Source organism: Manis javanica, chromosome 1 (genome assembly GCF_040802235.1).
Source record: "Manis javanica isolate MJ-LG chromosome 1, MJ_LKY, whole genome shotgun sequence".
NCBI classification, from domain to species: domain Eukaryota; kingdom Metazoa; phylum Chordata; class Mammalia; order Pholidota; family Manidae; genus Manis; species Manis javanica.
In genome coordinates, this window is record NC_133156.1 from 208,445,348 (window position 1) to 208,459,417 (window position 14,070).

General features: G+C 35.8%; 1 protein-coding gene across 9 annotated transcripts in view; it reads right to left on the reverse strand.

Moving 5' to 3' along the window:
• The window catches only part of MTA3 (metastasis associated 1 family member 3), a 161,357-nt gene that overhangs the window by 42,879 nt on the left and 104,408 nt on the right, over positions 1 to 14,070 (reverse strand). For all 9 annotated transcript variants that reach the window (XR_012121614.1, XR_012121616.1, XR_012121615.1 and 6 more), the window contains one exon: positions 218 to 406. Coding sequence is in view for 6 of the 9 variants with exons in the window: in XM_036990816.2 (XP_036846711.1) it covers positions 218 to 406 (189 nt within the window). In the remaining 3 variants the exon portion in view is untranslated. The remainder of the gene's footprint in view (positions 1 to 217; positions 407 to 14,070) is intronic.

Consider the following 14,070-nt stretch of genomic DNA (forward strand, 5'->3'; position numbering starts at 1 on the left):
GGGCCTCCAGACCCTGGGTCTTACTCACAATTACTTTCCAAAACAAATGTCAACTTCCCTCTCTCCCCTCCCACAAGACTGGACTTCAGTCTATGTTGAGCACATAAAAATTACTGAGTCACAGACTTGCTAAATGAATACCTTAAAGCTTAACAGATTTCTCAATGAAATAAAATGTCCCCAGCCCATTTCATTTTATTTACAATTTTCTACTTACAAAATCTTGACGTATGTCATTGAAATCTTTGCCATATTTTTCCAGTGCCTCTTCAAATAAACTGGCTTCAGAGGCTGACCATTCTTCCATTTCGTCTCTGCATAAAACAGGTCCTCCAAGTGGTACTAAGACACTAATGGCACTACTCAAATCATAGCTGTGCCTATATAGTGTATCCATAGCATGAAACTAAAGAAAGCAAACGAAAGAGAAAAGATCAACCATAAATTATTTAATATCTGAAATACTTACTAAAATACACGATGTACTGAATTAACAATAATATACTTAGGTAGTGTTTATTTTTTAAGTCACAAAATAAAGAAAAATTTGACAAAGTTACTTATTTAAAATATCAGTTGCTTTAAGAAAATATTGATTTGTACCCTCCCTTTAAGGTGTGTATTTTCAAACATGAATTCATCTGTTACAGCAACCTAACCACAAAGATTCAGACCTCTAAGTATTGAATTGGGACTCTATTAAGTCTCACCATACTTCTGATTAAAAGTGCCAAAGTCATTTCAGCTGTTGTACAAGGTTGGCACAGCCTTCCTTGACAAGAGAAAAACAGATTATGTATCAGAGAATGAGCAAAAAATATTCTTAGGTTAGATTAAAAGAAAGAAGTATGAGGAACAAGAGATGGAAAGAAAACAGTGGAATTGAGAATGATGGTTAAGACAAAACAAAATTACACACATCCATGCTGAACAAAAACCCCCAAAATTACATAACCATGCAAAAACAGTAACTTGGTTAAGATTGTCTAAGACCAAGAATAGATAGATACCAGGTTTGCTTGAAACATCTAGGCTGGTGTGAGTTTCCTATATATTTCAAGGGAGAGTGACTTGAGTAACCGGGAAGAGGGAAAAAGAGATTAGGATAATATAATTGGCTTTTTGCAAAAGTACCTTGGATCTACTTTATTAAAAAAAAATAAACATTTTCCTCCCATACAAGCAGGGAATAAGCTTAAGCTCTTAAACTTTGTTTTGAAGAACTTTGATGGTTTTTCTACTGAAGAGAAAGAGATTCATTCATAACATGCATACACAGTTATAAGTGTAGCAGGAAAATTGCAGAACAGGACAGCTGGTTCCATCTGCATAAGCATGCTAAGTGAGGTACAGCTTTGCTTGGCAAGGTAACCAGATCCTCGCCCAGTAAGAATTACTTCTATTTAAACTTTCTAACAATCAAAAGCCAAGTCCTACACCTTTTACCCAAAGTATCTTCTGATATTTATTAAAAATGTCACAAATGGGGATAATGTCACACCTATGTAATTTACCTCTTAAACATTTAGCTTATAAGTGATCCATAAATACCTGGCAGGGAACAGTAAACAGTTCCCTACTGGTAAAAGAGCAAAGAATTAAGTTCAAATATCAAAGATGTTAATCCATTAAAGAGAAAAAATTATTAGCTAATGTATGCATTAAAAATACATCTTTACACTGTGATACATTAAGATACTGAATAAGGATAGAGTACAAATTTGTTAACAGAGCTAAAGGCAGGATTTGGGACATGCACATGTTTAGGTGTTTTAACAAGGGTTGACGTTTCACTTAAAATAAATCATTGGATTACACAAAATAAAGCTAAAAGGGATTTCATGATTAATTTCCTAGTTATAATCACAGCTAGACCACTGACCATGTGTAGTAATGATCACTATGCATAGAAAATAAATATCCTATCAGACATGCGCACTAGGGAAGTTTTAGGAAATAATTCTTTTGAAATCGATTACTCAGATTGTGAGTATGTGTCACAATCATGGACTAACTTCTTCAGCAGGGGTTACAAAAATATTAGAATTCATCTTTATTCTTTGTGCTCTGCAAACTTAATTCCACTTCTCTAGCTAACCTCACTTGACAGATTGGGCAGTTTAACTGTCATGTACACTGTCACACACTTTTACATCATCCCTGAAACTAAGTAATTATTGTTTCTCAGTAACTGATCTGTGAAAATGAAAACAAAGTTCAATAGCATTTGGGGATCTTTTCAATTAATAATTTAACGTAAATGATTTTTTTAAAACTCCTTAATTTACAATGGTAACAAACTAAAAAAGATCAAATGGTATTCAAAATCAATAAATCAAACAAAGTAGCTGTGTAGATGAGATTCCTCAGAAGGTGGATTTTTTTTTTATACTTAACAGTTGCTCTGAAACTGAAAGTCACAGAATTAAATGAAGATTTTTCTCAGCTGATATGCCAACCACTCAAAGCATGAATGGATTTTCAGTCTTTTGTTCATGTTAGATGAATGAAAATGCTCTTCTTATAAGCACCTTTTAAAATTATGATGGGTTATTCTCTAATAATGCTTCAAAGAGTCAAGGTAATAACTTAAGTCTTTCTAAGCGATTGTGACCAAAACTGCAAGTGACAAGATTGTTTTAAAGATTCTGTTCTTTTCAGAGTGTGCCTGTGTTACTGAACACTGAAGTAATCGTGTGGGTTTTGAAGACTAGCTCCTGCGTTGTGTTACAAATCAAATAGAATTGGACCAGGAGCTATGAAACCTTCAAAGCCTACATTTATACGACAGCCCAGAGTGTGCAGTAATGATCACTATGCATAGAAAATAACCATCCCATTAGACATATGCACTACGGAATTTCTAGGGAATAATTCTTTTGAAATCAATGACCAACTTCACATAGGAAACCAGAGGGTCACATTATTTTCTAGGAGTCCATATTAACCCCATCTTTCTGACACACATAGGAGTTTCTTCTAAATGGACTTTTATATATTCTAATCCTACCCTAAAAATCTATAATACAAAACACAGAATATACTTTCTAACACAGAGGAGTTTGACATACAGCCAATGACTTACAGTTTATCAGTAAGATAGTAAAAACTCAAAGAGCTACATGTAAAAGAACATACAGGTTCCATTAATATGAACTTTGAGGAAAGTAACAAGTGGTGGTGAAAGCAGTCAGAATAATGATTACCTGAGTAAGGGAGAACACTGACTGGGGAAGGGCATGAGGGAACCTTTGGAGATTCTGGTAATATTCCTTATCTAGATCAGGGTTGTGATTACATAGATGGATGTATACATAAAAATTTCTAAGTCATGCACGTAAGTGTACTTGATAAATACACTTTACTGTATGCATACCTGAATTTAAAATAAGAATTTAAAATGAAATGTAAAAAACCTGAAAACCTTCCCTCTAAATAAATACTTTGCAAAGATACAATCTTTTCAATAGAGATATAGATACACATGACAAGATCCATTCAAATCTAAATTTTAAAAAGCAGAACTCAGGACAAGCTGTTCTCTCTGCCAAATAGTGGTGAAGGTGTTGTCACATTTCATCTCATTCATAACAGATGGAGATGACAAACAGAAGTATTTTAGGAGAAAGACTGACAATGAAATCTTGGCAGTAGACTTCTCATCTTTTGATCATTAAGCAGAATCACACTATGGTAAACTGTATTACTGTTCAGCAAATAGTCCCTCCCTCCCCTGGACCTCCAGAGGAGGGTATTTTTCTACTCTACTGATGTTGGGCCTGACCACGTGACTTGCCAATAGGATGTTAATAATATGTGATGGAACACAGCCTCGACATGTGTTTGTATATTTGGATTTGCCTTCTCATGTTACCGACTTTTGTCAACAGAGGATGAAAGATAAAATGAGCAAAGCTGGACCCAACCTGCAGCTGGACACCTAAATCAGGCCAGTCTAGTTCAGAATCCTAGACAACCTACAGAGAAATATACAGGAAATTAATGCTTACTGTTAGAAGCCACTGAAATTCTGGCAGTGTAAGAGATACTGTGTTTTCCCCTTTGAGAATAAAGAACTTATTCATCCAGTGCTAGACAGGCTAGCAACAAACAGCCCTCAGCTGTTGGTCATCTTTGGCATGATATCAATTTAAGGGAGATTCATCACCCATGGTTATACCTCTTTCTGGGGCAGCCTGCATCCAATGATGCAGGAGTATAAAGGCCCAGCCTTTCACCCTGATTTGGGACAACTCTTCAGAGTCTTGCCTGAAGTCAGCTGGCATCTTCTTTCATACTATATCATAGCCCAGTTTCTCTCTCTGTTCAATCCTGCCTCTTTCCCTTCTCTCCACAGGTACTGATCCCAAGGGTACTCACCCTGATCAACTTGCTGTATACATGTCTCCATCTCAAAGTCTGTTTCCCAGAAACCCAACCTGTACATGGGTAACATCATTTTGACAACTGATATACATATTTATTCAATACTATTGATTTAATTTATGACCTAGTTCTCATTCGCTCAACTCAACCCACAAGCCACCCTTAGCATGTTCTTATATGTACTCATACCTTTTGATTATCAAAAGAAAGCTACAGGGTTGCAGGAAATATCATTTCTACACCTGCCAGGAGCAGAACGATGGGTCCATCGCTCCTTATGATTCTAGATACAAACCAAATGTGTAACACAACTGTATGAAGACACTGGAGAACAACCAAGAACAAAGGAAAGGCTGGGATAATCCAGGAAGAGGAACATGAAACAAAAGTTTCCTTTTTACTACACTGAAGTGAAAGTGGGTAACATCAAAATCCTGGCGAGCAAAATCCTAGGGAAGATTATAGTGCAGGAAATAACATTAAAAGAATTGGTATCATACATGTTCTGTAGCACAATCCCCATGAACCTCATTTCCTTGATAATTAACTCACCATCAATTGCAAAGTTATAAAGTAAATTAGGAAATACTCAGAACCAAATGATAATGAAAATACTATTAAAATATATGAGATACAAAGATACATAAATATTGATAATGGGAAAGTAGACAAAAACCATCAGGCTCAAAATTGGTCTCAAAAAGCTGGAACAGGAATACAGAGTAAGCCGAAAGAAAACTAGAAGGCAGCATGGAGAATATAGCCAGTGGTTCTGAAACAGTTTCTTATGTTGACAGAGAGTAACTGCACAAGTTAGAGTAAGGATTTTATAATATGAGGAACTGTTGAACCACTTTGTTGAATACTTGAAACCAATATACGATTGTATATCAATTATACTTCAACTAAAAAAAGAGTAAAGAAATAGCAAAAATAAACAGAAAACAAACACCCAATAAAGAAAATCAATTAAACTAAAATCTCTAATAAGACAGTAAAAAAGGAATCTCTAGCAAAACTATTAAAAGACAAAAATGGGTGGAATATGATACACATAAATAACAGTAATGAAAAGTTATTTCAAACTGCATACACAACAAATTTTTCTAATTGAAAACACTAGGAAAAATTATGTCGATAAATTTGAAAACTTGGAGAACATCAATTTTTTTCCTGATAAAGTTTTTTTTTATTTTTGTATCATTGATCTAAATTACATGAGGAACATTATGTTTACTAGACTCCCCCCTTCACCAAGTCACCCCCACAAACCCCAGTACAGTCACTGTACATCAGCATAATAAAATGCTGTAGAGTCACTCTTTCTCTTCTCTGTGTTGCACAGCCCTCCCCGTTCCTCCCCCCACTTTATACATGCTAATCGTAATGCCCCTTTCTTCCCCCACCCCTTATCCCTCCCTTCCAACCCATACTCCCCAATCTCTTTCCCTTTGGTAACTGTTAGTCCATTCTTGGGTTCTGTGAGTCTGCTGCTGTTCTGTTCCTCCAGTTTTTTCTTTGTTCTTATATTCCACATATAAGTGAAATCATTTGGCACTTGTCTTTCTCCACTTGGCTTATTTCACTGAGCATAATACCCTCTAGCTCCATTCATGTTGTTGCAAATGGTAGGATTTGTTTTCTTCTTATGGCTGAATAATATTCCATTGTGTATATGTACCACACCTTCTCTACCCATTCATCTACTGATGGACACTTCGGTTGCTTCCATTTCTTCACTACTATAAATAGTGCTGCGATAAACATAGGGGTGCATCTGTCTTTTTCAAACCGGGCTGCTGTATACTTAGGGTAAATTCCCAGAAGTGTAGGATGCCTTTTTGTTCTATTGGTGGTGTCCTTTGCTGTACAGAAGCTTTTCAGCTTGATATAGTCCCACTTGTTCATTTTTACTTTTGTTTCTCTTGCCCAGGAGATATATTCATGAAGAAGCTGCTCATGTTTATCTCCAGGAGATTTTTGCCCATGTTTTTTTCTAAAAGTTTTATGGTTTCATGACTTACATTCAGGTCTTTGATCCATTTTAAATTTACTTTTGTGTATGGGGTTAGACAATGATCCAGTTTCATTCTCTTACATGTAGCTGTTCAGTTTTGCCAACACCAGCTGTTGAAGAGGCTGTCATTTCCCCACTGCATGTCCATGGCTCCTTTAAGGTATATAATTTGACCATATATATTTGGGTTAATGTCTGGAGTCTCTATTCTGTTCCATTGGTCTGTGGGTCTGTTCTTGTGCCAGAACCAAATTGTCTTGATTACTGTGGCTTTGTAGTAGAGCTTGACGTTGGGAAGTGAAATCCCCTCTGCTTTATTCTTCCTTCTCAGGATTACTTTGGCTATTCAGGGTATTTTGTGGCTCCATATGAATTTTAGAACTATTTGTTCCAGTTTGTTGAAGAATGCTATTGGTATTTTGATAGGGATTACACTGAATGTGTACATTGCTTTAGGCAGGATGGTCATTTTGACAATATTCATTCTTCCTAGCCAAGAGCATGGGATGAGTTTCCATTTGTTAGTGTCCTCTTTAATTTCTCTTAAGAGTGTCTTGTAGTTTTCACGGTATAGGTTTTTCACTTCCTTGGTTACATTTATTCCTAGGTATTTTATTCTTCTTGATGCAATTGTGAATGGAATTGTTTTCCTGATTTCTCTTTCTATTAGTTCATTGTTAGTGTATAGGAATGTAGCAGATTTCTGTGTATTAATTTTGTATCTGATAGGAAACTTTTTGTTGTAAAATTTTCAGCTTGTTTTAAGGGGAAGACCTTTAAGTTGTATGGGTAAAAATAGAAAATCTCCTGACATAACTGACCAAAATGGACTTAAGGAGAATAAAATCTTATTCTAGTTTCAATCAAATTATAGCCACATATAATGAGGGACATTCTACAAAATAAGTGGCCTGCACCCTTCAAAATGCCATGATGATGAAAGCAGAAAGAATGAGGAACTGTTCAGGACTGAAGGAAATTAAAGAGATATGACAACTAAATGAACTGTTTCTCAAGTAGACCTTGGACCAGAAAAAAATGTTTTTCCTTTTGTTACAAAAAGGACAACAGTAGGACAACTAGTAAATCTGACTAAAGTCTCTAGATTAAATAAAAGTACTAAAGGAATGTTCATTTCCTGAATCGAACAATTGTACTGTGGTTATATAAGAGAACATCTGTATTCTTTTAGGAACTACCTCCTCAAATAGTTAGGAATAGAGGGACATACATTCTGAAATTCACTCTCAAACTGTTCAGAAATAATAACAAGAAGTATTATTATAGTATTACAGAGAGAATGATAAAGGAAATGTAAATGTTAACATTTGGACAATCTGGGTGAAGGGAATACAAGATGTCAGTATAATTTTTTTATTTTCTCATAATACAAATACAACAAATTTTAAGAAATTATAACCACAAGCCTTCATTAACTCACACTTGTAAATCTGAAAGTCTTCACCATTAACCCCAGGCAAAAAAGTTCAAACAATTTTCATTATAGTTCCCCATAGTTGAAAGTACATTGACTTTCTGGTGCTTCTTGATGTTAGTGTCAAATTAATAGGAGAAAAAGTTAAAACAATATATATTCCACCCCACCCCCAAAAAAACTAATTTAAAATAAAGAAATGGATAAACAGAACACATACAAGTCTACAACAGTTTGCAGTGTCTCTAAGTTCATTTAAAATTATTTTAAAATTCTTACCTACAATAGATCATCAGACAAAAACAGGTGTGCCTAATGTGAAATACTGCCTCAATGATATATTTAGAAGAAAGGAAAATTTAATGTTTCATGTTTTTTGCGGCAGTAGTAGTCTATTACTTCTAACTCTAACCTTACAGACTTGGAAACATGGATAGTTTTCTTTTAAGTTTTAACAGATTGAGTTTTTAAAAATTACATGAATTCTCATTTAATCAATTGTATATTCATTTTGAAGACTAGACCTCTAGCATAAATTGGTATCTAAAATGTTAAAGATTCATATATTCTGAGTACAACTTCTTTAAATAATATTAACAACTGTGATTTCTGAACTATCCTCGAATACCCAGCACTCTTGAGGCCCTAACTGAAATGTTTGGTTTGAACAGGACTGACAAAGAGAATGAAGTACATGATTAATGTCTAGCATTTTTACAAAGAATTAATATCTGAAGAATAAAATTATTGTTCTCTCTTATCAGGAAAATAAGTATTTTTTCTAAGTTTTTCTTGATGGGAAACTTTTTATTGTAAAATTACAGCTTGTTTTAAGGGGAAAGATCTTTAAACTGTATAGTGATTTCCTTGTAACAACTATATTAAATGTAGAGTTAACTATAGCTAATGACCATATTCAAACTTGATAATCTACTATAATGACAGTAAATAGGGTATAACAAAATCTCTTTTAGATAATAATGCTATAAATCAGAAGAAACTAAATGAGACTCAACAAAGATGGTGGTGGGGGGTAATGTTATTATCATCCAACAATAACAACTGATATTTATTGAGCTCTTACATTGTACCAGATACTGTACTAAATGACTTACAAGTACTATCTCATTTTATCTCAAGTTACTGCCACATGGACTCAGAGGCAGACTTCCCCGGAGATTAGAAAGAGGGTGCCAGGAGTCCTATTCAGGGTACTAAGGCATCACACGCTTTCTCTCCCAGTGAGGATAGGGCCAAAGGTACCCAGTGTTTGTGAACATAACCTTAAATACAGGTGCATAAACTGAATATTTCTTCTGCAATGTTAACAGAAGCTCAAAAAGACTTGTGACATAGCAATAAATCAGTTGTCTTCTACCCTATCTGAGCAATCGATATGAGAGTGAGCTCCCTGCCCCTCAGAGAACTCAGGGACCCAGATAAAACAGCCCTAAGGGATACTCTGGGGAGCCACTGCAGTTCATCTAGTTCTATATGTATGGACGCATCTATGAGCAACTTACAGAGGTATGTCTGTACACCCTCTTCATCAATCCATAACCCCCTAAAGCAGGGCCCACAGATTTCATGAATATTCCCACTGCACACGAGGAAACTCAGACACAAGGAAGTTAGGTAACATGCATAAGGCTGTATGGATCATAAGCTATAAATCCAGGGGGGAAAAGCATAGAATCATGCAAGTATATCCATTTGTACACCAACGTTCAGAGTAGAATTATTCACAAAGTCCAAAAGGCAGAAGCAATCCAAGTTTCTCTTGACAGATGAATGGAAAAACAAAATGCAATATACACATACAATGCAATATTATTCAGGCTCAGAAAGGAAGGAAATGTTGGCATGTGCTACAATTTGGATGAATCTTCAAAACATTTGTGCTAAGTGAAGTAGACAGGTTACAAAAGGGCAGTTATTGAATGGTTCTGCTTCTATAAGGTACTTAGAGTAGTTGAATTCATAGAGACAGAAAGCAGAATGGTAGTTGCTAAGGGCTGGGAAGCAGGGAGTTATTTCATGAGTACAGAGTTTCGGTTGGGAAAGATGAAGAAGTTCTGGAGATGGATGGTGGTAATGGTTGCACAAACAATTCAAGTACTTAATGCCAAAGAACATAGTACATTTCAAAATGGCTAAACTAAGTTTTATGCTTTGTATTTATTTTACCACTATTTCAAATTCACTATATCCACTGCCTAAATCTTTCTGTAATTTCTGCTCTTTCAGACTGTGTATGCATACCTATGGTGACATAATGAAATTAAAATTCAAATATATATCACTCTTAATGATGAGACATATTCAGTAGATTACAATGTTTTAACAAAATAAAACATTTAACAAAAACATTTTAATGGAAGTAATACACCCCAATGAACTATTTTAATGAGCTATGTCCTAGAGATAGAAGATTTACTGAACACCTAGTATATATGCCAGGAAGTGTTTGGTGCTGGGGATTCAACAGTGAGGAAAAACAGATACATTCACTATTCTAATAAATGTTACCTGCTGATATGTGGGGAAAGGGAAGAAGACAGACATTAATCAAATAATCACAAAAATAAGTATTTAATTACAAACAACTAACATGGAGGAACATGGTTGGTTCACTACATGAGCCCATCATAAAACAACCTGTTGTAGACTGATGAATTAAGACAAGATTTGAAAAAGCAATGAAGAATTAATCAGGTGGGGTTGTGAGAGCAGCCAGGCAAGGGGAAGTGCACATGCAAAGGTCATGCTAGCAGGAGGCGGGCCCTGGAGCCAAAGGAGGATACAGCCTGGCTGGAGCCCAGAGGACACAGAGGTATGTGGGCAAGGGGCTGAAGAGAGAGGCCAGACAGAACCCCACGTGTTGTTGACTGTTTTAAGGATCTGGATTTTACCCTAAATGCGATTAAAAGCCACTAAAAGGATGTAAGATAAGAGACAGTAAAACCAAGAGTTGTTTATTTTTAAAAGATGAGATATGAAATAGGAATTAGAGATGTTCCAAGATGCAATTTCCTCCCTACAAAATCAACACAGCATGACCTTTCTCAGAACCACCCTTTGCATCAGGAAACCTAAGTTTCTACTCCTTATTCTGTCATTAATTAAATGTGGATTTTTATCTAAGTTACTTCACCATTAGCTCTAATACAGGCTTCTAAGGCTCAAAACAATCAAAACACTTCTTTTCTTGGATCCTATTCTTCAACTTGCTTTAGTCCTCAGAGTTCAGGCAAAAGAGAGATCCAGTTTTCCTGTTCTCCAGGATGGAGGCTTTGCTCCAGCATCCAGCATTAACTTCCTAACAGTGCACATGACACCCCGTCCCTCCACCCAGAAGGGTTATAGCCCCAAAACAGGAAGTAACAGGCTAGAAAGTCCATCAACTATTATTTACTAATCACCTCAGGGTTTAGTATGTCCTAAGGAATTTTGTTTCCACAAAGGAGGGTGGGAAAGTCAATGTAGGTACTGTTGTAAACTAATTTTTTTCTTTGCATAGTGTACAAAGAACACTACATTTTAATGATAAAAGGGTGAAATCTATGAAGCCTCCATGGCTTCAATGGTTTAATTATAAATCTTACCATGTATTGTAGACAAGCAATGTTTGAAGTTCTGTCCAGTCATTTGTAACAGACCTCCAAATGTGGAAGTTAAATCTAGTAATCTGCAGGCAGCTTGATTACCTGCTCCCAAAATATTACTGGTGATTTGACCAAGTAGCATACATTGTCTTGGATATACAGACACGTGTAAAGTTAGGAATGCTGAATGAAAGCCAATTGCACTTCTCAGAAGAAACACCACAAAGAAAATCACCTAGGACAGGCTCCAGGGTTCCCTCTCTGCTCTGGCATGTCTTCAGATCCATGGCTGGTCACCTAATGGAGAAAGGTACTAACCTCATCTGTACAGGCCAGTAAACACTGAAAGAAAAGTTAAGAACTTGACTCTCCGAAGTCAACTGAATGGTGACCCCATTCTCATTTAAAGGCATAAAACAACTATCAGCCTTTCACATGTTTTTTGGAAAACAATGTGCAAAACTCATATTATCAACATTTTAATAATCAATTTTTAACCACTCCCACTCATTTTTATATGAATGCTCCTGGATCTCAAATTTGACATCAAAGTAGAAGGGCACAATACTACTGGGCAAACAGAATTAAAGAAGCAGGTCATGGCATGTGAAATAACAAAGGGCATCAATTTCTTTCTGCCAACTTCTACAAATGTCAGTTGTATGGCACTGAAAGGAACATAACACAAGAACATACAGAAAGAATCTTAAGTTGAACCTAGAGTCATGAGAGCAGGATACCAAGGCATTTAAATGTTGCAGACAAAAGAAGAGATCGTCTTCAGTGCTGTCAAATCCAAGACAAGACAACAATAATGACATTTAAACACAAGCCATTTTAACCAGAGTGAGACAGAAGAGGTATCTGGCAGACAGAGGTAACTCAGTAGTAGTCAAGAACAAGTTCAAATCCTGTCCTGAAACAACTATACAAAGATGACAAAGCACAATTTCCTGAGCTTCTGGGTATATTTCTACTTTAAAAAATAAGTTATAGTATTATAATAGCTGCAATAGATGGAATACAAAAGTGACCTCCAAACTGCTAAATACTAAAGAAAACAAAACAGAAGAGATGGAAACACTGGAGGGTGTGAACATATCTGCCTAGAAGCAGCATCACAGGCAAGTACTGCAGAAGAGAAACACAAAATGACATAGGTTAGGTCCTCTTTAAAACAGTTGTTATAAATGGCTTTTGTAATGGCCATTTATAAATTTATAATGGCCTTATAAATACTGAAATGTTGAAAACTCTGCCCTCTTCCAAAAGAAATTCATCCACTGTCCCACCAGTCACCAGCAGTAGGAAGCAGAGAGTTGATCCAGCTGTGAACCCAGAGCCCACACACCTCTCTTCCCCATCAGAACTATCTGCAAGCAGATCAAGTCAAAGAAGCTCTACACTATCTCAGAACAGGCATTCCAGTCTCAATCCTCAGACAGAGTAGAGGGGATGGGCTGGACCTGTAACACTGATAGCATTACCAGTTACAGTATGGGAAGCATTCTCTCTTAAGAACAGTGTTAAACCATGAGACGAGCTATGTAAGTAACAGTATATCTATAATAGGGAAGACTGTGTAACATTAGGAAAGAACTTTCCTGATTCTTATAATGATATGAAAAAGTGTCTGTGATGTATTATGAAGAAAACATTGTGTGTGATGGCAGGGGATGGGGAAGGTTGAGCAGTAGACAGGCAAAGTATAAAACTTTTAAATAACTTCACCTATGCATTAAACAGGAACTTCACATGGGACTTGTCTTATAAACTATCAAAATGTTTTATAACTGGTGCTTGCGCCTGGGCAAACAGATCAACAAAACAGAAGGGAATAGAATAAAAATCCAGAAACAGACATAAGCATATCAGGGACCTTGAAATAAAAGAGGGGGGGTTTACAAAATCATGAGGAAAAAAATTCAGTGAAACATGTTGAGATAATTGATTTTCTATATGGAGAAAAACAAAATTAGACCCCTACCTTGCTTCATTCTTAAAAATATACTCCAGATATATTTACAGTCTTACATATGAATAAAACTTTAGAACAATTAGAAAATAATAATAATGTTAAGTGAAGAATGAACTAAGGATATGAACTTAAAATACAAAGAGCCAGTAATATATTTTTAAAAAAATATTTATTTATAAATAAAATATATATGTATATATAAAAATACATAAATACTGAAGACTCAGTAAACATGTGAAAACATGATTACCCTCATTAAGTTATCAGGGAAATAAAGTGAGGTCATCAGATTAGTAAAAATTTTAGTCTAGAGAAATGTAAATTAAAACCACAATGAGATATCACCTCACACCAGTAAGGATCGCCACCATCCAAAAGACAAACAACAAATGTTGGCGAGGATGTGGAGAAAGGGGAACCCTCCTACACTGCTGGTGGGAATGTAAATTACTTCAACCATTGTGGAAAGCAGTATGGAGGTTCCTCAAAAAGTTCAAAATAGAAATACCATTTGACCCAGGAATTTCACTCCTAGGAATTTACCCTAAGAATACAGCAGCCCAGTTTAAAAAGACAGATGCACCCCTATGTTTATTGCAGCACTATTTACAGTAGCCAAGAAATGGAAGCAACCTAAATGTCCATCAGT